The 23,980-nt window shown below is 44.3% G+C and overlaps 1 protein-coding gene across 6 annotated transcripts in view; it reads left to right on the forward strand.

Annotated features, from left to right (window-relative positions):
• Nucleotides 1-23,980, forward strand: part of LOC147123374 (mesoderm induction early response protein 3-like) — a 106,769-nt gene that overhangs the window by 65,644 nt on the left and 17,145 nt on the right. For 5 of the 6 annotated variants that reach the window (XM_085971809.1, XM_085971790.1, XM_085971818.1 and 2 more), the window contains 2 exons: nt 6,935-7,062; nt 20,160-20,311. In XM_085971809.1, the coding sequence (XP_085827935.1) occupies nt 6,935-7,062; nt 20,160-20,311 (280 nt within the window). The remainder of the gene's footprint in view (nt 1-6,934; nt 7,063-20,159; nt 20,312-23,980) is intronic. The other variant, XM_085971799.1, reaches the window with a different exon arrangement.

Genomic DNA, 23,980 nt, shown 5'->3' on the forward strand with positions numbered 1-23,980 from the left:
TGATTTGTCCAGTTAATATGATAATTAAAATCCCCCATAATTATAGCTGTTCCCTTATTACAAGCCTCAACTATTTCCTGATTAATACTCCGTCCAACAGAGTTGCAACTGTTCGGAGGCCTATAGACTACACCCACTAGTGTTTTTTTCCCCTTATTATTCCTTACCTCCACCCAAACTGTTTCACTATCCTGCTCCTTTGACCCAATATCATTTCTCTGTATTATAGTGATTCCTTCCTTTATTAACATAGCCACCCCACCTCCTCTCCCTTCCTGCCTGTCCTTCCTGATTGTTAAATAACCTGGTATGTTTAATTCCCAGTCATGGTCACCCTGCAGCCATGTTTCTGTAATGGCCACAAGATCATACCCATATGTCATTATTTGTGCCGTTAACTCATTCATTTTGTTACGAATGCTACGTGCATTCAGATAAAGAACTTTCAAATATGTTTTGTAACACTTAGTTCCTGTTTTTTCCCTTTTTAGTACTTTACTTTTTACTCCATACCTTCTGTCCCTTCCTGACACATTCTGTTTTTTAATTCCCCCACTGCTACCTAAGTCTATGAATTTCTCTGTTGTCATTTCTATTATTTGCTCTCTAGAAACCTCCCCCCCACTAATTAGTTTAAAGCCCTCTCTACAGCCCTAGTTATATGATTCGCCAGGACTCTAGTCCCAGCACTGGCCAAGTGGAGTCCGTCCCAACAGAACAGCTCCCTCCTGTCCCAGTACTGGTGCCAGTGTCCCAAGAAGCAAAACCCATTTCTCCCACACCAGTCTTTGAGCCACGCATTTAACTCTTTAATTTTATTTATCCTAGCCAAATTCGCTCGTGGCTCAGGTAATAACCCAGAGATTATTACCCTTGAGGTTCTGTTTTTTAATTTGACCCCTAGCTGCTCATACTCCTTTAACAGAACCGTCTTCCTTGTCCTATCTACGTCGTTTGTACCAACATGGACCACGACAACTGGATCCTCCCCCTCCCACTGCAAGTTTCTTTCCAGCCCAGAAGAGATGTCCTTAACCCTGGCACCAGGCAGGCAACACAGCCTTCGGGACTCCCGCTCTTGACTGCAGAGAACCCTATCTATCCCCCTAATGATACTATCCCCTACCACTACAACATTTCTTTTTACTCCCTCCACTTGAATGGCCCCCTGTACCACGGTGCTGTGGCCAGGTTGCTCATCCTCCCTGCAGTCCCCGCTCCCGCCCTCACAGGGAGTAAGAACCTCGATCCTGCTGGACAAGAACAAGGGCTGCGTCTCCTTCAACGCTACATCCTGGATCCCTGTACCTTCCTCACTCGTAGTCACACCGTCAGGGGAAACAATCTCTCAGCATCTACCCTGTCAACCCCCCTCAGAATTTTGTGTTTCAATGAGATCACCTCTTATTCTTCAAAACTCCAGAAAGTATATGCGGAGTCAGGGGACAAGTAGCAGAATGGATTGCTAGCTGACTTCAAGACAGAAAGCAGAGTGGGAGCAAAGGGTAGCTATTCACCGTGTTCCATAAGGATCAGTGCTGGGACCACTGTTGTTCACAATTTACATTAACGATTTAGACTTTGGAATCAAAAACACAATTTCTAAATTTGCAGATGACACCAAATTGGGAGGGGATAGTCAATACTGAGGAAGACTGCAACAAATTACAGGAGGACATTAATAAACTTGCAGAATGGGCATATAATTGGCAAATGGAGTACAACACAGATAAATGTGAGGTATTACATTTTGCTAAGAAGAATAGGGATGTCATTTATTACTTGGAGGGTGCGAGTCTAGGTGGAGTAGAGGAACAAAGGGATCTCAGAGTATAAATACACAAATCACTAAAAGTTGCACCACAGGTTAGCAAGGCCATAAAAAAGCAAACCAAGCACGAGGGTTTATTTCTAGAGGTATAGAATTGAAAAGTAGGGAAGTTATGCTAAACTTGTATCGAACCTTGGTTAAACCACACTTGGAGTACAGTTCTGGGCATCATATTATAAAAAGGATATAGAGGCACTGGAGAGCGTGCAGAGAAGATTTACAAGGATGATACCAGGAATGCAAGGGTATTCATATCGGGAAAGGATGAACAGGCTGGGTCTCTTTTCTCTTGAAAAAAGAAGGCTGAGGGGGTGACCTAAGAGAGGTCTTTAAAATTATGAAAGGTTTTGATAAAGTGGATACAGAGAGAATGTTTCCACTTGTGGCGAAGAGCATAACTAGAAGCCATCAATATAAGATAGTCACCAAGAAATCCAATAGGGAATTCAGAATAGAGTCATAGAGTTATACAGCACAGAAAGAGGCCCTTCGGCCCATCGTGTGCACCAGCCATCAAGCCCTGTCTATTCTAATCCCATTTTCCAGCACTTGGTCGGTAGCCTTGTATGCTATGGCATTTCAAGTGCTCATCTAAATGCTGCTTGAATGTTGTGAGGGTTCCTGCCTCTACCACCCTTTCAGGCAGTGAGTTCCAGATTCCAACCACCTTCTGGGTGAAAAAGTTTTTCCTCAAATCCCCTCTAAACCTCCTGCCCCTTACCTTGAAACTATGCCCCCTGGTTATTGACCTGTCTACTAGGGGAAAAATTCCTTTCTGTCTACCCTCCTCATAATTTTGTACACCTCAATCAGGTCCCCCCTCAGCCTTCTCTACTCTAAGGAAAACAACCCCAGCCTGTCCAGTCTCTCTTCATAGCTGAAATGCTCCAGCCCAGGTAACATCCTGGTGAATCTCCTCTGCATCCTTTCCAATGCAATCACATCCTTCCTATAGTGTGGCGACCAGAACTGCACACAGTATTCCAGCTGTGGCCAAACTAGCGTTTTGTACAGCTCCATCATAACCTCCCTGCTCTTACTGAAGGCAAGTATCCCATATGCCTTCTTAGCCACCTTATCTACCGGTCCTGCTGCCTTCAGGGATCTATGTACATGCACACCAAGATCCCTCCGATCCTCTGTCCTTCCTAGGGTCCTAGCATTCATTGTGTATTCCCTTGCCTTGTTAGTCCTCCCAAAATGCATCACCTCACACTTTTCAGGGTTAAATTCCATTTGCCACTGTTCTGCCCATCTGACTAACCCGTCTATATCGTCCTGTAGCCTGAGGCTTCCCTCCTCGCTATTTACCACTCCACCAATTTTCCTGTCATCTGTGAACTTACTGATCATACCTCCTACATTCATATCTAAATCACTAATGTACACTACAAACATCAAGGGACCCAGCACTGATCCCTGCGGTACACCACTGGACACAGGTTTCCAGTCACAAAAACAACCTTCGACCATCACCCTCTGCCTCCTGCCACTAAGCCAATTATGGATCCAATGTGCCAAATTGCCCTGGATCCCATGGGCTCTTACCTTCTTGACCAGTCTCCTGTGCGGGACTTTGTTCAAAGCCTTACTGAAGTCCATGTAGACTACATCAACTGCACTACCCTCATCCATACACCTAGTCACCCCCTCTCAAAATTCAATCAAATTGGTTAGACGTGATCTCCCCCTGACAAGCTATGCTGACTATCCTTGATTAATCCTTGCCTCTCCAAGTGGAGACTAATTCTGTCCCTCAGAATTTTTTCCAATAATTTCCCTACCACTGATGTTAGGCTCACTGGCCTGTAATTCCCTGGTTTATCCCTACTACCCTTCTTAAATAATGGTACTACGTTAGCTGACCTCCAGTCCTCTGGCACCTCCCCTGTGGCCAGAGAAGTTCTGAGAATTTGTGTCAGAGCCCCTGCAATCTCCTCCCTTGCCTCACACAGCAGCCTGGGATACATCTCGTCTGGGCCTGGGGATTTATCCACTTTTAAGCCTGCTAAAACCGCTAGTACCTCCTCCCTTTCAATGTTCATTTGTTCAAGTATATCACAATCCCCCCTGCCTGATTTCTATGCCTACATCGTCCTTCTCCATAGTGAACACAGATGCAAAATATTCATTTAAAACCTCACCTAATCTTCCGGCTCTACACAAAGATTGCCACTTTGGTCCCTAATGGGCCCTACTCTTTCCCTGGTTATCCTCTTGCCCTTAATATACTTATATAAAATACCTTGGGATTTTCCTTTATTTGCCTGCCAGTGTTTTTTCATGCCCCCTCTTTGCTCTCCTAATTTCTTTAAGTACCCCCCTGCACTTTCTATACTCCTCTAGGGCTTCCACTGTTTTTAGTTCTTTGTATCTGCCAAAAGCCTCCCTTTTTTTTCCTAATCCATTCTTGTATATCCCTTGACATCCAGGGTTCCCTGGACTTGTTGGTCCCACCCTTGACTTTTACGGGAACATGTTGATGCTGTACTCTCTCCTTTTTGAATGACTCCCACTGCTCTGATGTGGATTTTCCTACAAGTAGCTGATCCCAGTCCACTTTGGCCAGAACCTGCCTTATCATGTTAAAATCGGCCTTCTCCCAATTTAGAACCTTTATTTCCAGTCCATCTTTGTCCTTTTTCATGACTACCTTAAATCTCACTGAATTATGGTCACTGACACAAAAATGCTCTCCTACTGACACTTCTACCACTTGCCCGGCCACATTCCCTAGAATTAGGTCCAGTACCACCCCCTCTCTTTGTAGGACTTTGTACATGCTGGCTCAAAAAGCTCTCCTGGATGCACTTTAAGAATTCCGCACCCTCTAAGCCTTTCACATTCTGACTATCCCAGTTAATATTGGGGAAGTTGAAATCCCCTACTATTATTACCCTATTATTTCTACACTTCTGAGATTTGCCTACATATCTGTTCCTCTATCTCCCCCTGACTGTTTGGGGCCTACAGTACACTCCCAGCAAAGTGCTTGCCCCCTTTTTGTTTTTAGGTTCTACCCATGTGGCCTCATTAGAGGAACCTGCTAAGATATCATCCCTCCTTACTGCAGTAATTGACTCCTTGATTAATATTGCGACACCCCCTCCTCTTTTACGCTCCCCTCTGTCTCACCTGAAGATTCTATACCCCGGAATATTGAGTTGCCAGTCCTGCCCCTCCCTCAACCATGTCTTTGTGATAGCAACAATATCATACTCCCATGTGTTCATCAACACCTTCAATTTATCTGCCTTACTCGCAAGATTCCTTGCATTAAAATAAATGCCATCCAGCCTTGCCATACTCCCTTGTGCCGTTACATATTTGCTCTGCCTTCCAGGCTGACTTGTTTTTTCCTCTATATTTGGCTGTGCATCCCCCCCCTACTATAGCTCCACTCCGTACCCCATCCCCCTGCCAAGTTAGTTTAAACCCCCCCCCCAACCATACTAGCAAACCTGCCCGCAAGGATGTTGGTCCCGTTCCGGTTCAGGTGCAACCCGTCTGACTTGTACAGGTCCCCCCTTCCCCAGAAGCAGACCCAGTGATCCAGGAAACTAAAGCCCTCCCTTCTGCACCAACTCTTTAGCTACGCATTCATCTGCTCTATCCTCCTATTCCTATACTCACTAGCACGTGGCACCGGGAGTAATCTAGAGATTACAACCTTTGAGGTCCTGCTTTTTAATCTGCTACCTAGCTCCCTAAATTCTTGTTGCAGGACCTCATCCCTCTTTCTACCTATGTCGTTGGTACCAATGTGAACCATGACCTCTAACTGTTCGCCCTCCCCCTTCAGAATGCCCTGCAGCCGTTCAGTGACATCCTTAACCTTGGCACCAGGGAGGCAACATACCATCCTGGAGTCACGTCTGCGGCCGCAGAAACGCCTGTCTGCACCCCTCACTATTGAGTCTCCTACCACTATTGCCCTTCCACTCTTGCTCCTCCCCCTTGTGCAGCTGAGCCACCCACAGTGCCGTGAACTTGGCTCTGGCTGCTCTTCCCAGAGGAACCGTCTCTTTCACCGTTTTCCAACACAGAAAAACGGTTGTTGAGTGAGATGCACTCTGGGGCTTTCCTGACTACCTGTCTGCCCCCCTTCTACTGACTGGTGGTCTCCCATTCCCCCTCTGACTGCACTTTCTTAAGCTGCGGGGTGACCACATCTAAAAACATGCTATCCACGTAACTCTCAGCCTCGCGGATACACCGCAGTGCATCCAGCTGACGCTCGAGCTCCGAAAACCGGATCTCAAGTTGGCCAAACCGTTGGCACTTACTGCACATGTGGGCATCCTGACTGCAAGAAGCATCTAGGAATTCCCACATGCTGCAGGCCGTGCAACGCACAGGACTGAGATCCCCTGCCATACTTTTAATTTAAAAATTCTTATCTCAAATTTAAACAATCTCCCGAACTACCTTAACTATGAACTACCTTAAAAGAAATAAACTTAAAATTGAAGGGAAAAAAAGCACTCACCCACTACTCACCATCAGCTTCTTCCCCTGCACAGGCGTCACTTTCTGTACTGTGACGTCACTCTTGAATTCTGCCACTGCTCGACTGGGCCTGAAAATCACCGACCTTTATTTTCTTCCACAGCCGCTGCTGCTTTACCCAAAGAATGGTGAGAATATGGAACTCGCTACCACAGGGAGAGGTTGAAGCAAATAGTATAGATGCATTTAAGGGGAGGCTAGACAAACATATGAAGGAGAAGGGAATAGAGGATTATGCTGATGGATTTAGATGAGGAAAGATGGGAGGAGGCTCGAGTGGTGCATAAATGCCGGCATGGACTGGTTGGGCCGAATGGCCTGTTTCTGTGCCGTATATCCTATGTAATCAATGTATATGTATTATAGGCCCAATCTACTCAATAAACATCATAGGCTCTTTTTGCCCACATTTTTGGAGAAGCTTTGGGTAGGGGACAGAAACCCAGCACATCTAAATTCAGGATTTTTATCAGCTAATAGATTTGTTCAGTGCTTTTTTTGTTTAAATAGTATGTAAATACACCTGGAAAAGTACCTTGCACTGAGGTACCTTAGGCTTTCATCCCCATTCAAGGAATTTGGTTCTATCTTTAGGTCAAGAATCGCTCTGTAGGGGAATGTGTGGCTTTCTACTATATGTGGAAGAAGTCGGAAAGATATGACTACTTTGCCCAGCAAACCAGGTTTGGGAAGAAGAGATACAATCTTCATCCTGGAGTTACGTAAGTAGATAACAGTGACTAGATTACAGTAAGTAGATAACAGATGTTCACACTACTGGGACGAGCTAGAGCTGGATGGTGTTGAGGGACTTGAATTAATATCAGTACATTGGTTATCCTAAAGTACATTGGGCATGTTAATTCACCTCCCTTTTTGCTGTTTGACTCAAAGGAGCTGATTTTTCCTGCCTTCCTCTGAACAAAGCTGATCAAACATTTGAACCCCCCCAGCAGTTCTTTCTAACTGTGCAACTATTGTGTTCACATCTTTGGTTAAAGCTGTTTTTCACAGCAATACTGAAAAACAGAAACCAGGTATATCACAGTATAGTAACAGCTTCATTCCTGCCTGAAAATTCCTTTTTGTCCACTCCAGTGTCACTTAGAATCATAGAAATGATGCAACACAGAAGGAGGCCATTCGGCCCATCATGCCTGTGCCGGCTCTTTGGTAGAGCTATCCAATTAGTCCCACTCCCCTTCTCATTTGCCATAGCCCTGTAAATTGTTTCCCTTCAAGTATTGATCCAATTCCATTTTGAAAGTTACTATTAAATTTGCTTCCACCACCCTTTCAGCCAGTGCATTCCAGATCACAACAACTCGCTGCATAAAAAAATATTTTCTCAAGCTGCCTCTGGTTCTTTTGCCAATGACCTTAAATCTGTGTCCTCTGGTTACCGACCCTTCTGTCACTGGAAACCGTTTCTTCTTACTTGCTCTATCAAAACCATTCATGATGTTGAACACCTCTATCAAATCTCCTTTTAACCTACTCTGCTCTAAGGAGAACAACCCTAGCTTCTCCAGTCTCTCCACATAACTGAAGTCCCTCATCCCTGAAAGCATTCTAGTAAAACTTTTCTGCACCCTCTCTAAGGCCTTGACCAATCTACCTGCCACAGATGCATCTGTCCATGATAGTATTGGTTGCCGTGACCACCACACAGTCCCACCTTCACACTGAGGATACCCTCCATCGTGTTGTGTGGCACTACCACCATGCTAAATGGGATAGATTCAGAACAGATCTAGCATCTCAAAACTGAGCATCCACGAGGCGCTGTGGGCCATCAGCAGCAGCAGAATTGTATTCCACCACAATCTGTAACCTCGTGGTCTGGCATATCCCTCACTACCATTACCATGAAGCCAAGGGACCAACCCTGGTTCAATGAGGCATGTAGCAGAGCATGCCAGGAGCAGCACCAAGCATACTTAAAAATGCGGTGCCAACCTGGGGAAGCTGCAACACAGGACTACAAGCATGCTTAAAAAGCGGAAGCAGCATGCTATAAACAAAGCTAAGCGATCCCACAACCAGCGGATCAGATCAACACTCTGCAGTCCTGCCACATCCAGTCGTGAATGGTGGTGGACCATTTAAACAACTGATGGGAGGAGGAGGCTCCATGAACATCACCATCCTCAATGATGGCACAGCACGTGAGTGCAAAAGACAAAGCTGAAGCGTTTGCAACCATCTTTAGCCAGAAGTGCCAAGTGGATGATCCATCTCTGCCTCCTCCTGAGGCCCCCACCATCACAGAAGTCAGTCTTCAGCCAATTTGATTCACTCCACGTGAAGAAACAGCTGAGTGCACTGGATACAGCAAAGGCTATGGGCCCAGACAACATCCTGGCTATCGTGCTGAAGACTTGTGCTCCAGAACTAGCTGCGCCTCTAGCCAAGCTGTTCCAGTACAGCTACAACATTGGCATCTACCCAACAATGTGGAAAACTGTCCAGGTATGTCCTGTCAAGAAAAAGCAGGACAAATCCAATCCGGTCAGTTACCACCTAATCACTCTACTCTCAATTATCAGCAAAGTGATGGAAGGTGTCATCGACAATGCTATCAAGCAGCACTTACTCACCAATAACCTGCTCACTGATGCTCAGTTTTGTTCTGCCAGGTCTACTCAACTCCAGACCTCATTACAGCCTTGGTCCAAACATGGACAAAACAGCTGAATTCCAGAGGTGAGGTGAGAGTGACTGCCCTTGACATTAAGGCAGCATTTGGCCGAGTGTGGCATCAAGGAACCCTCATAAAATTGAAGTCAATGGGAATCAGGGGCGAAAAACTCTCCACTGGCTGGAGTCATACCTAGCACAAAGGAAGATGGTTGTGGTTGTTGGAGGCCAATTATCTCAGCCCCAGGACTTTGCTGCAGGAGTTCCTCAGGGCAGCGTCTTAGGCCCAACCATATTCAGCTGCTTAATCAATGACGTTCCCTCCGTCATAAGGTCAGAAGTGGAGATGTTCGCTGATGATTGCAGTGTTCAGTTCCATTCGCAACTCCAGATAATGAAGCATTCCATGCCCGCATGCAGCAAGACCTGGATGACATTCAGGAATGGGCTGATAAGTGGCAGGTAACATTCATGTCACACAAGTGCCAGGCAATGACCATCTCCAACAAGAGAGAATCTAACCCCCGCCCCATGTCATTCAACGGTATTACCATCGCCGAATCCCCCACCATCAACATCTTGGGATCACCATTGACCAGAAACTTAACTGGACCAGTCACATAAATACTGTGGCTACAAGAGCAGGTCAGAGACTTGGTATTCTGCGGCGAGTGTCTTGCCTCCTGACTCCCCAAAGCCTTTTAACCATCTACAAGGCACAAGTCAGGAGTGTGATGGAATACTCTCTACTTGCCTGGATGAGTGCAGCTCCAACAACACAAGAAGCTCGACTCCATCCAGGACAAAGCCTGTTTGATTGGCACTCCATCTACCACTGGCACACCATGGCTGCAGTGTGTACCATCTACAAGATGCACTGCAGCAACTCACCAAGGCTTCTTTGACAGCACCTCCCAAACCGGCAATCTCTACCACCTCCAAGGACAAGGACAGCAGGCACATGGGAACACCATCACCTCCAAGTTCCCCTCCAAGCGGTTCAAGAAGGTGCCTCACCACCATCTTCTCGAGGGCAATTAGGGATGGGCAGTAAATGCTGGCCTAGCCAGCAATGCTCACATAAGAAATAGGAGCAGGAGTAGGCCTGCTCCGCCATTCAATAAGATCATGGCTAATCTTCTACCTCCTCTCCACTTTCCTGAACTATCCCCATAGTGCTTGATTCCCTTAATATTCAAAAATCTATCGATCTCTGTCTTGAATATACTCACCGACTGAGCCTCCACAGCCTCCGGGGTAGAGAATTCCAAAGATTCACCACCCTCCTGAGTGGAGAAATTTCTCCTCAACTCAGTCCTAAATGGCCGACGCCTTATTCTGACCCCTCATCCCAATAATGAATTTTTTAAAAATCCTTTCTAAATTGTGGTGCTCAGAATTGAACACAATACACCAGCTGAAGTCGAACCAGTGTTTTTATAAAGGTTTAGCATAACTTCCTTGCTTTTCTATTCTATTCCTCTATTAGTAAAGCGAAGGATCCTACATGCTTTTTTAACAGCCTTCTCAATTTGTCCTGCCATCTTCAAAGATTTGTGTACATACACCCCCCAGGGCGCTCTGTTCCTGCACCCCCTTTAAAATTGTACCATTTAATTCATGTTGCCTCTCCTCATTCTTCCTACCAAAATGAATAACTGCACTTCTGCGTTAAATTTCATCTGCCATGTGTCTGCCTATTTCAACAGACTGTATGTCCTCCTGAAGTCTGTTACTATCCTCCTCATTGGTTACTGCATTTCTGAGTTTTGTGTCATCTGCAAACTTTGAAATTATGCCCTGTACACCCAAGTCCAGGTCATTAATATACATCCAAAAGAGCAGTTGTCCTTTTTTGGGGGATATTAAGGGAATCGGGGGACATGGGGAAAGTGGAGTTAAGGTAGAAGATCAGTCATGATTTTACTGAATGGCTCAAATATTTCTTATGTCCTAATACCAACCCCCTGGCAACGCAACTGTATACCTCCCTCCCTTCTGGAAAAACAACTGTTCACCACTACTCTCTGCTTTCAGTCCCTTAGTCAATTTCGTATCCACACTATCACTGTACATAACATCAACCGCACTACCCTCTTCATTACTTCATCAAAGAACTCAATCAAGTTAGTCAAACACGTTTTGCCTTTAACAAATCTGTGTTGACTTTCATTTAGCCCGTACTTTTGCAAATGCCAATTAATTTTGTCCCAGATTATTGTCTCTAAATTTTCCTCACCACCGACATTAGGCTGACTGGCCTGTAGCTGCTGGGTTTATCTCCCTTCCCTTTTTTAAACGGGGTGTAACATTTGCAATCCCCCAGTCCTCTGGAACCACCCCCATATCCAAGGAGAATTAGAAGATTGTAGCCAGAGCCTCCGCAGTTTCCACCTTTACTTCCCTCCGTAACCTAGGATGTATCCCATCCAGACTACGTTACCTTTCTACTTTGAAGACTGCCAATCTTTTATGTACCTCCTTTATTCTATCCAATATCCCTACTACTTCCTCTTTTACTGTGACATTGCTCTAGTGAAGACAGACGTAAAGAACTCCTATTTAGTACCACAGCTATGCCCTCTGCCTCAAGAAGAATATCTCCTTTTTGGTCCCTAATTGGCCCCACACTTCCTTTGATTACACTTTTACAATTTATATGTGCTGCCCAGGTAGGTACTAAACAGACAATAAGCACTACCTCACGATTAGCGGGGAAGGAGAGGAGGGAATTTGGTTCAAACAGCTGGACAAGTTACTTTTACCAGCTGAAGTAGAAAGTGTGCAGATAGATTGCCTTTTTGTGTTGGTGAGGGAACGAGTTCAATGCTGCAGAGTAAAATACATGATTGGTTTGTCTTTTGGGACATTGACAACATCTTGATCAGGTCATATGGTATGGTGCGGTGGTGCATTTACTCTGAAGAACACTCACTAATTCAATATGCAAGTAAGTCAATTTAGAATTTGCACTGCTAGCCATTGGTGTGGCACTTGGCTCAATCAACAACGTGTGCCTGTTAGAATGAGGAAGAGGAATCTACCTCTATCTTGACTGCATAGGTTAGATTCCAGTGCCAAGACAGTCATAACAACTGGAGGCATAGTTGGCTATAGTAGTTAGCCATCGACATCTTGTATACCTGAGTCAATGCCCTAGTGCTCCAGAGCTCTCTGCTGCATGCAGCATGTCCACCATTGTTGAAGTACCAGATGAATAGATCACACGTTAGAGGTTTTTCTTGTATAGTTTTGATTTTCAAAGAATTCTATTGAGCATAGCATGTTGCATTATGTTCTACAATATGCAGTTAACTGGTGTTACATGAACCTTACAGTGATGCAGACTGAAATATTTCAGAACTGTCATAGTTACATGTTATGAAGTTCAACGTAACACTTGCTGTGAATGACGAGTTACTATGTATTCAAATTTATTTTAGTTAGGATACTGTTCGAATCATAGAAATTTACGGCACAGAGGAGGCCATTTGGCCCATCGTGTCTGTGCCGGCCGAAAAGAGCTATCCAGCCTAATCGTTTTCCAGCTCTTGGTCCATAGCCTTGTAGGTTACGGCACTTCAAGTGCATATCCAAGTACTTTAGCATAATAGTGTTCAGAAACATGTTCACCAGCAGTAGGAATCAAAATCCTCAATAGCCTGCTAATTTTATATCATATAACCCGTAAATCAAACAAAGCAAGAGCGGGCTGTTTTCTTTTTACTAAAAAAAATCTCAATCAGTGGCCCTTTTTGTAAAAAAAAAAGATTGAAATAATTGTCAACTTTTGATTCCTTTATTTCTATTTGTGTTTGCTTAAATATTGGGTTGGTGCTTTATCCCTCTTTGTCCCGATAGTTAGAGGCTAACACTGGATGCAAAAAGAAAAATGAACTTTTCTCCAGCAGTGACTTCCTTTACCTTAATAGGCACAAAGTTTGACCCAAAAATAGTTATTACTATCTATTGTATTGCATTAACTGCTGGAACAAAATAAATACAATAATTGATGAATACATCTAGTTTTGATTATACTGAACTTTGTACTCCATAATGGAAATCATACCATCTTACATTGAATGTTTATGACCTGTATTTTGATAACCATACAAACATAGAAGATAGGAGCAGGAGTAGGCCATTCGGCCCCTCGAGCCTGCTCCGCCATTTAACGAGATCATGGCTGATCATCCAAATTCAGTACCCTGTCCCTGCTTTCTCCCCATATCCCTTGATCCCTTTAGCCTTAAGAAATATATCCAACTCCTTCTTGAATATATTTAATGAATTGGCCTCAACTGCCTTCTGTGGCAGAGAATTCCACAGGTTCACCACACTCTGGGTGAAGAAATTCCTCCTCATCTCAGTCCTAAATGGTTTACCCCTCATCCTTAGCCTGTGACCCCTGGTTTTGGATTCTCCCGCCATCGGGAACATCCTTCCTGCATCTAGTCTGTCTAGTCCTGTTAGAATTTAAAAGTTTCAATGAGATCCCCTCTCATTCTTCTAAACTCTAACGAATATAAGCCTAATCGACCCAATCTCTCTTCATACGTCATTCCTGCCATCCCAGGTATCAGTCTGGTGAATCTTCGCTGCACTCCCTCCATGGCAAGAACATCCTTCCTCAGATAAGGCGACCAAAACTGCACACAATACTCAAGGTGTGGTCTCACCAAGGCCCTGTACAACTGCAGCAAGACATCCTTGCTCCTGTACTCAAATTCCCTCGCTATGAAGGTTAACATACCATTTGCCTTCTTAACCGCCTGCTGCCCCTGCATGCTTACCTTCAACGACTGGTGCACAAGGACACCTAGGTCTCGTTGCACTTCCCCTTTTCCCAATCTATTGCTGTTCAGATAATAATCTGCCTTCCTGTTTTTGCCACCAAAGTGGATAACCTCGCATTTATCCACATTATACTGCATCTGCCCAATCACCCAATCTGTCCAAATCATACTGGAGTTTCTCTGCATCGTCCTCACAGCACGCACACACGCCCACCCAGCTTTGCGTCGTCTGCAAACTTGGAGATATTACATCTAGTTCCCTCGTCTAGATCATTTACATATATTGTGAATAGCTGGGGTCCTAGGACCGATCCCTGCGGTACCCCACTAGTCACTGCCTGCCACTCGGAAAAAGACCCGTTTATTCCAACTCTTTGCTCCCTGTCTGCCAACCAGTTCTCTATCCAAGTCAGTACCTTGCCCCCAATCCCATGTGCCTTAGCTTTACACGCTAGTCTCTTATGCGGGACCTTATCGAAAGCCTTCTGAAAGTCCAAATACACCATATCCACTGGTTCTCCCTTATCTATTCTACCAGTCACATCCTCAAAAAATTCCAGTAGATTAGTCAAGCATGATTTACCTTTTGTAAATCCATGTTGACTTTGTCCGATCCTGTCACTGTTTTCCAAGTGCTCTGCTATTACATATTTTTTAATGGACTCTGGCATTTTCCCCACTACCGATGTCAGGCTTACCGGTCTATAATTCCCCGTTTTCTCTCTACCACCTTTTTTAAATAGTGAGGTTACATTAGCTACCCTCCAATCCATGGGAACTGTTCCAGAGTCTATAGAATTTTGGAAGATGACCATGACATTCAAACCTAATGTTCACAAAATGTAATTGCGCATTTGTTTCCCTTCCTACCTCTCTCATAGTATTCAGTATTGTAATATAAAAACAGAAAATGCTGGAAATACTCAGCAGGTCAGCAGCATCTGTAGAGAGAGAAACAGAGTTAACATTTCAGGTCGATGACCCTTCGTCAGAACTGGAAAAAGTTGGAGATGTAACAATTTTTTAAGCAAGTGTAGGGGCAGGGAGAGGGAGGAGGGGAGGAAAGAACAAAAGGGAAGGTCTATGATGGGATGGAAGGCAGGAGAGATTAAGAGACAAAAGGGATGATGGTGCAAGGCAAAAGGAGATGGTAATGGGACAAGTTAAGAAACAAAAGATGACTAGATGAAGTATAAATGGCGATGGCAGAATGATCGACAGCTGCCGTGTGAGAGAGAGGGAAAAAAAATGTAGGGGCAGAGGCTATGGTCTGAAATTGTTGAACTCAATGTTGAGTCCAGAAGGCTGTAAAGTGCCTAATCGAAAGATGATGTGCTGTTCCTCGAGCTTACGTTGAGCTTCATTGGAACAGTGTGGGCGTGGAGCAGAGAATTAAAGTGACAGGCGACCGGAAACTCAGGGTCACCCTTACGGACTGAACGGAGATGTTCTGCAAAGCAGTCGCCCAACCTGCGTTTGGTCTCCGTAATGTAGAGGAGACCGCATCATGAGCAGCGAATACAGTACACTAAATTGCAAGAAGTACAAGTAAATCACTGTTTCACCTGGAAGGAGTGTTTGGGGCCCTGGACAGTGGGAAGGGATGAGGTAAAAGGGCATATGTTACATTTCCTGCGCTTGCACGGGAAGGTGCCAGACGAAGGGGAAGGGGTGTTGGGGGTATTAGAGGACGTCCAATCCCTCTACACCTCCATCCCCCACCAGGATGGCCTGAGGGCACTCCGCTTCTTCCTTGAACAGAGGCCCAACCAGTCCCCATCCACCACCACCCTCCATCGCCTGGCTGAACTTGTTCTCACATTGAACAACTTCTCCTTTGACTCCATTCACTTCCTCCAAATTAAAGGTGTTGCTATGGGAACCTGCATGGGTCCTAGCTATGCCTGCCTTTTCATAGAAACATAGAAAAACAGGTGCTGGAGTAGGCCCTTCGAGCCTGCTCACCCATTCAACACGATCATGGCTGATTATCTCAATACCATATTCCTGCTCTCTCCCCATACCCCTTGATGCCTTTTGTGTTTAGAAATCTATCTATCTCCTTCTTAAATATATTTAGTGACTTGGCCTCCACAACCTTCTGTGGTAGCGAAGAAATTTCTCCTCATCTCAGTCCTAAATGTACTACCCCGTATCCTGAGACTGTGACTCCGTGTTCGAAACCCCCCAGCCAGGGGAAACATCCTCCCTGCATCCAGTCTGTCTAGCCCTGTCAGAATTTTATACGTTTCAATGAGATCCCCTCTCATTCTTCTAAACTCTAGTGAAAACCCTAGTTGACCCAATTTCTCCTAATACGACAGTCCTGCCATCACAGGAATCAGTTTGGTGAACCTTCGCTGCACTCCCTCTATGGCAAGTATATCCTTTCTTGGGTAAGGAGACCAAAACTGCACACAGTACTCCAGGTGTGGTCTCACCAAGGCCCTGTAAAACTGTAGTAAGACATCCTTGCTCCTGTACTCAAATCCTCTTGCAATGAAGGCCAACATACCATTTGCCTTCCTAACTGCTTACTGCACCTGTATGTTTGCTTTCAGTGACCGGTGTACAAGGACACCCAGGTCCCTTTGTACATCAGCATTTCCCAATCTATCACCATTTAAATAATACTCTTACTCTTACCTTTCTGTTTTTCCTACCGAAGTGGATAGCTTCACATTTATCCATGTTATACTGCATCTGCCATGTATTTGCCCACTCACTCAACTTGTCTAAATCGCCTTGAAGCCTCTTTGCATCCTCCTCACAACTCACAATCCCACCTAGTTTTGTGTCGTCAGCAAACTTGGAAATATTACATTTGGTTCCCTCATCCAAATCATTGATATATATTGTGACTAGCTGGAGCCCAAGCACTGATCCCTGCAGTACCCCACTAGTCACTGCCTGCCACCCTGAAAAAGACTCATTTATTCATACTATCTGTTAACCAATTTTCAATCCATGCCAGTATATTTCCCCCAATTCCATGTGCTTTAATTTTGCACAGTAACCTCTTATGTGGGACTTTATCAAAGGCCTTCTGAAAATCCAAATACACCACATCCACTGGTTCTCCCTTATCTATTCTACCAGTTACATCCTCAAAAAACTCCAGTAGGTTGGTCAAACACTATTTCCCTTTCATAAATCCATGTTGACTTTGTCTAATCCCGTTGATATTTTCTAAGTGTCCTGTTATCACATCCTTTATAATAGACTCTAGCTTTTTCCCTACTACTGATGTTCGGCTAACCGGTCTGTAGTTCCCTGTTTTCTCTCCCTTTTTTTAAATCGTGGGGTTACATTTGCCACCCTCCAATCTGCAGGAACTGTTCCATAATCTATAGAATTTTGGAAGATGACAACCCATGCATCCACTATTTCCATGGCTACCTCATTTAGTACTCTGGGATGCACATTATCAGGCCCTGGGGATTTATCGGCTTTCGTGGGATATGTGAAACATTCTTTGTTACAGTTCTACTCGGGTCCCCTCCCTCACCTCTTTTTCTGGTACTTTGATGATTGTATCGGTGCTGCTTCCTGCTCTCGCCCTCATTCACTCTGCTTCCAATTTCCACCCTTCCCTCACATGGTCCATCTCCGACCTTTCCCTTCCTCAATTTCTCTGTATCCATCTCTGGGGATAGGCTATTGACAAACATTCACTATAAGACCACTGACTCCCACAGCTACCTGGACTACATTTCCTCCCACCCGCTTTCTGTAAGGACTCTATTTCATTCCATTCTCCCAGTTTCTCCGTTGCCGCCGCATCTGCTCTGACGATGCCACCTTCCAGGTTGGGCGACTGCTTTGCGGAACACCTCCATTCAGTCCGTAAGGGTGACCCCGAGCTCCGGTCGCCTGTCACTTTAATTCTCCACTCCCACTCTGACCTCTCCGTCCTCGGCCTCTTGCACTGTTCCAATGAAGCTCGAGGAACAGCACCTCATCTTTCGATTAGACACTTTACAGCCTTCTGGATTCAACATCGAGTTCAACAATTTCAGACCATAACCTCTGCCCCTATTTTTTCTCTCACATGGCAGCTGTCGATCATTCTGCCATTGCCATTTACACTTCATCTAGAGCCATCTTTTGTTCCTTAACTTGTCCCATTACCATCTCCTTTTGCCTTGCACCATCATCCCTTTTGTCTCTTAATCTCTCCTGCCTTCCATCCCATCATAGACCTTCCCTTTTGTTCTTTCCTCCCCTCCCCCCTCTCCCTGCCCCTACACTTGCTTAAAAACCTGTTACATCTCCAACTTTTTCCAGTTCTGACGAAGGGTCATCGACCTGAAATGTTAACTGTTTCTCTCTCTACAGATGCTGCTGACCTGCTGAGTACTTTCAGCATTTTCTGTTTTTATATCCGATTTCTAGCATCCGCAGTATTTTGCTTTTGCTTCAGTATTGTAAGTTGTATTTTCAGACACAGGAGCCATCTGGGTTCGAAAAGCTCAACATTATAACCTGAGGCACTTGTAGGCCACTGAGCCTAAGGTTATTTTTAAGATTGAGCAATACTATAGGAAGGAAAAGAATCTTTCAAACCCAAATGTTTTTTTATTTTTCCCACAGATTTTGCAAAATCTATTGCGATAATTCTAGGACTTCAAACACCCACAAAGTAGAGCTTGGGAAGCTGTCCCATCAACAGCTGAAAATCCTGTTTGTGACTGGAAATAGCCCACAGAGCATGCCAAGCCTGATCCCCATAATACAACACTGATAGCCCCCTTATGTTTGCTAATTATTCTTTCCACAGACATTATAAACTATATGCAAGTACAACCTGAAGAATCACAAGCCACTATGACATCTAGAATTCCCAAAACTGTACTTGTCTCATCTGCTATGCATCATCCTGTACTTCTGCATTATTTCTGACATTTTATTCTCCATTCTGTCTCTCTTCTTCGTTGCTACTTTTGCCTCAGTCTGAGAACTCAGCTACACATCTTGGTTCCCTCGAATCACCTGACTTTGGTCTGCTGTGGCTGAAAATACAACTTAATTCATTAAGATCGTCTGCTCTGCTTATTGCTCTTCTAGCCTTTAACTCCCTGGCAACTTTTTATCAGGCAAAATTAAATCTTATCAACACTGAATTTCTCCTTTTCTGAAAAAATTTTTATTGCCAAAGTATCATTAGCAATAACACCACTTCTGAATGGATTGACACAAATTCCAACACCTTTCTATCGTAAATGACCTTTTTAAGAACTTTTTAATTGGACTAATAATTCAAGTAATCTAGCCTTTTCCTCTCCTCCAATCCTAATTCTTACACTAGCTGTTTCTTTGTTGCTAAACTCTTGTGACCATCATCTCCTATCTGCCTTTTGCAGAATACTATGCAACAAATTAAGCACTGAACCAGTCCTGTCTTGCTTTGTCCTTTTAGTCTGCTAACTGGGACAATTTTTGAGAATTCTTTGCACCTGGTCCAACTGTTTTTGCTCCTCCTACTTCTGTCTGTACCAGTGAAGTAACTGATGTTCCATCTGACCTGGAAGGTTTCATACTTTTTAGCCAGATGTGATACTGATCTTGGTTGAATTTAAGCTTGAAATATGGTATGTCAGTTATTGAAGCTTCACTTCAGGAAGCCACCACTTGATTTACCATGTGTTACATAGAAACATAGAAGATAGGAGCAGGAGTAGGCCATTCGGCCCCTCGAGCCTGCTCCGCCATTCAATGAGATCATGGCTGACTATCCAAATTCAGTACCCTGTCCCTGCTTTCTCCCCATATCCCTTGATCCCTCTCTTCATACGTCATTCCTGCCATCCCAGGTATCAGTCTGGTGAATCTTCGCTGCACTCCCTCCATGGCAAGAACATCCTTCCTCAGATAAGGCAACCAAAACTGCACACAATACTCAAGGTGTGGTCTCAACAAGGCCCTGTACAACTGCAGCAAGACATCCTTGTTCCTATACTCGAACCCTCTCGCTACGAAGACCAACATACCATTTGCCTTCTTAACCACCTGTGTTGTCCCTCTTTTCAGGCTTTGTGGTGTCCTACACTCTCTGTTTACCTGGGTCTGCCAATACAAATTATAATTTGAAAAAATCATAGACAGCATGCTTAAAATATGTACGTCAGAAATAAAGTTAATAAAATCTTGTAAAGACCTTTTCATGGATAGACTTTATAAAACACACGGGAAAGACTAAAGGCCAAGTATTCGCTTTGCTTTGAAAGTAGTTTCCATTACAATGCGCCTTTAAATACAGTATGTCAGTTAGATGGATCCAGTGAGTCCTTGTATTTAGAAATTATCAGGTCTGTATTTCAAAATGCTTTAAATTTTAACATCTTATTGTGCAATAGTTTAATTTTATGCCTTGTCTTTTTAAGGGATTACATGGATCGCCTAGTAGATGAGGCTGAGATGGGAATGTTAAGTCGATCAGTGCATTCTCCATCTATGTGTTCTTCTATCAGCAGACCAGAAACAATTTCTGATCATAATCTAATGAGCTCTGGACATGAGTTTTCTGGTAAGAATTGTACGTGTTTAGAGTTTCAAGCAACAGTTATAATCTGAGGATTCAAAATACTTCAAAGTGCTAACTTTGAGTTTTTATGATGGCCTAGTGGGTAAAGATCTGGTACACCTGATGTTCAAGCTTTTGTCTTTGTGGGAACATAGGTGCATACCACTGTGCCTCAAGGGCCATCAAAGGCTTAGTTCTATGTTCCTACTAATTTGCATGTATCTCAATTTGATACCGAAAGAATCTTGGTGTTCTGATTGAGAATTTATCCACTTATAGGATAACTGTCCATTCCAATCCCTCAGGCTCACAAAATAAGATAAAGGTGCATATAGGACTGAGGTTGCCTGAGCTTTCATGGCTGCATTGCCAGGGCTCAGGATCTACTTGTGGCCCTGGCACAGCTGGGTGGACACCCCTGTACTTGGCTACCAGATGAAAACTTGCACAGTTTTATCACTGATCCCTGCCGAGTAAGCTGCACTCTGTCTAGCTTTATGTGTGAACGACAGCCCGTTCCTTGAGATACTGAAGAGCTGCCAGTGCCTGAGAGTTGATGCTTTCAGGGGAGAAAAATGAGGCAGGGCTTTTTACTAGACAGTTGGACAACATAAATTGGGATTACAGTAATCAAAGTATGCTTCGAGAAAAGTTAAATCATAAGTTTTGGTGCTACTTAGAATTGTATATGGGTACGTATATCTCTATACAATGGAGGGGGAGTGTCCATTGTCCTCTTAAGTGAAACTCCATGCTGAAGAGACCTTGTTGGATTTAATACCCAGATGAATGGGCTTCTTTCATATTCATTGCAGGTAGATTATTAGCACAAACTTTTTTATTTTCAATTGTCAAAACTGCAATAAAAAGTTGCATTTAAATCTAAAATATCTTTAACCCCAGTTATCATTTCATTTGTCTGTAGAATTATTTGTCTTATTTAGATAACTTTACATTTGCTGCAGTTTTTTAAAACCTAGCAGTTTATCCAATATTTCAGTGTACTCTGCTATGAACAAATCTTAAATGTCAATACATATCCAGAAATCCCCTTTACAGTTGCAGAACATTTTAAGAAATTGGTATTTTGAAGGGTGTTTTTTAAGTGATGTGACATGAGCACAATTTTAGATAGCAACATTGGAAAAGGTGGTTCAGCCTTGAGAACTAAACCCTGTACTGCAAGCAGTGCTGTGGAATATCAGTAGTGTTTCTGAAAAAGTATTTAAAAGCATAAACTGTATGAAAAGGCCACTAGTTTGCAGCTTTCACAGAAAAATGATCGAAATGCAAAATACTGGTAATAATCCAAGAATCCTATGAATTTGCCTTAATCACTGTACACAAGTGGCAGAAGGAGAGGGAAGGAAGAAGAGCATATTATGTAATCATTACTGTAATTGTGTTCTGATCAATCAATTAATACAGAAATATCTAAGTTAGTTACTAGCCTATTAAATAGAGGCATGGCAGGGCAGCGCAGTCCCATGGAATGCACATCCTGTGCCATGTGGGAAATCCAGGACGCTTCCCATGTCCTGGACAACCACGTGTGCAGGAAATGTCGCCAGCTGGAGGAGCTCGAGCTCCGGGTTTCAGAGCTTGAGCAGCAGCTAGCGTCACTGCGGTGCATCCTTGAGACCGAGAGCTTTGTGGATAGCACGTTTCAGGAGGTGGTCACCCCGCAGATAAGGCGTGCGCAGGCAGAGAGGGAATGGGTGACCACCAGACAGAAGAGGAGGACCAGACAGGTAGTGCAGGAGTCCCCTGAGTGCATCTCGCTCTCCAACCAGTATTCGGTTCTGAGTACTGGTGAGGGCATTGGTTCCTCTGGGGAGTACAGTCAGAGCCATGTCCGCGGCACCATGGGTGGCTCAGCTGTACGGTGGGGAGGAAGAAGAGTGGGAGAGCAATAGTGGTAGGGGATTCGATAGGGGAGCAGGCAGGCGTTTCTGCGGCCGCAGACGTGACTCCAGGATGGTATGTTGCCTCCCTGCTGCCAGGGTTAAGGATGTCATTGAGCGGCTGTGGAACATTCTGAGGGGGGAGGGTGAACAGCCAGAGGTTGTGGTCCATATTGGTACCAACGACCTAAATAGAAAGAGGGATGAGGTCCTGCAGACAGATTTTAGGGAGCTAGGAAAGAGATTAAAAAGCAGGACCTCAAAGGTAGTAATCTCCGGATTACTACCGGTGCCACGTGTGAGTGAGTATATAGAAATAGAAGGATAGAGCAGATGAATGCGTGGCTGGAGAAATGGTGCAGGAGGGAGGGCTTCAGATTCCTGGGGCATTGGGACTGGTTCTGGGGGAGGTGGGACCTGTACAGGCGGGACAGGTTGCACCTCAACAGGGCCGGAACCAGTATCCTCTCGAAGTTTGCTAGTGCTGTTGGAGAGCGTTTTAAACTAATTTGGTTGGGGGATGGGCACCAAGATGTAATATTAGAAAGGGGAAATAAAGTGCTCAAATGATTGGGAGAGGCAGAGAGCAGTAAAGTAAGAAATGGTAAGATATTAAGTGGGGTCAAACTAAAAGAGAATACAGGATGGTCTAAGATGGGTTTACAGTGTATGTATGTGGACGCACAAAGCGTAGTAAACAAGGTAAGTGAGTTGCAGGCAAAAATAGCCACATGGGAATATGATGTTGTGGCAATAACTGAGACCTGGCTCAAAAAAAGGGCAGGATTGGGTATTAAATATTCTTGGTTATAAGGTGTTCAGGAAAGATAGGGAAGGAAAGATAGGAGGTGGTGTGGCAGTATTGGTTAAGGAGAATGTTACAGTGCTGGAGAGGCAGGATGTCCTGGAGGGGTCAAGGACAGAATCTATATGGCTAGAGTTAAGAAATAATAAAGGTGCCATTACACTACTGGGTGTATTCTATAGACCACCTACTAGTGGGAAAGATATGGAGGAGAAAATTTGCAGAGAAATTACAGAGAGGTGCAAGACCTATAGAGTAGTAATAATGGAGGACTTCAACTATCCTAATATAGACTGGGATCGTAATAGTGTAAAGGGCAGAGAAGGGGAAGAATTTCTGGTGTGTGTTCAGGAGAACTTTCTTGATCAGTATGTTTCCAGCCTAACGAGGGAGGAGGCATTGCTGGATCTGGTTTTGGGGAATGAGGTGGGTCAAGTGGAGCAAGTGTCAGTAGGTGAACATTTAGGTATCAGTGATCATAGTATCATAAGGTTTAGATTAGCTATGGAAAAGGACAGGGAGCAATCTAGATTGAAAATGTTTAACTGGGGGAAAGCCATTTTCAGTGGGATGAGAATGGATCTGGCCCGGGTAAACTGGAATCAAAGATTGGCAGGCAAAACTGTAAAGAGGAAATAGTTCAGGTACAGTTGAGGTATGTTCCCACTAGGGGGAATGGCATAGCAACTCATGTCAGGGCTCCCTGGATGACGAAACAGATAGAGAATATGATGAAGCAGAAAAAGAGCACGTATGACAGATGTCAGTTTGCAAATACATCTGAGAATAGAGCAGATGAATGCGTGGCTAAAGAGTTGGTGTAGGGGGGAGGGTTTTACTTTTCTGGATCACTGGGCCTGCTTCTGGGAAAGGTGGGACTTGTACAAGTCGGACGGGTTGCACCTGAACCAGAGCGGGACAAATATCCTTGCAGGGAGGTTTGCTAGCACGGTTGGGGGGGGGTTTAAACTA

The sequence above is a fragment of the Somniosus microcephalus genome, chromosome 2 (assembly GCF_052327205.1).
Source record: "Somniosus microcephalus isolate GS21.2 chromosome 2, FLI_Smic_1.0, whole genome shotgun sequence".
Taxonomy (NCBI): domain Eukaryota; kingdom Metazoa; phylum Chordata; class Chondrichthyes; order Squaliformes; family Somniosidae; genus Somniosus; species Somniosus microcephalus.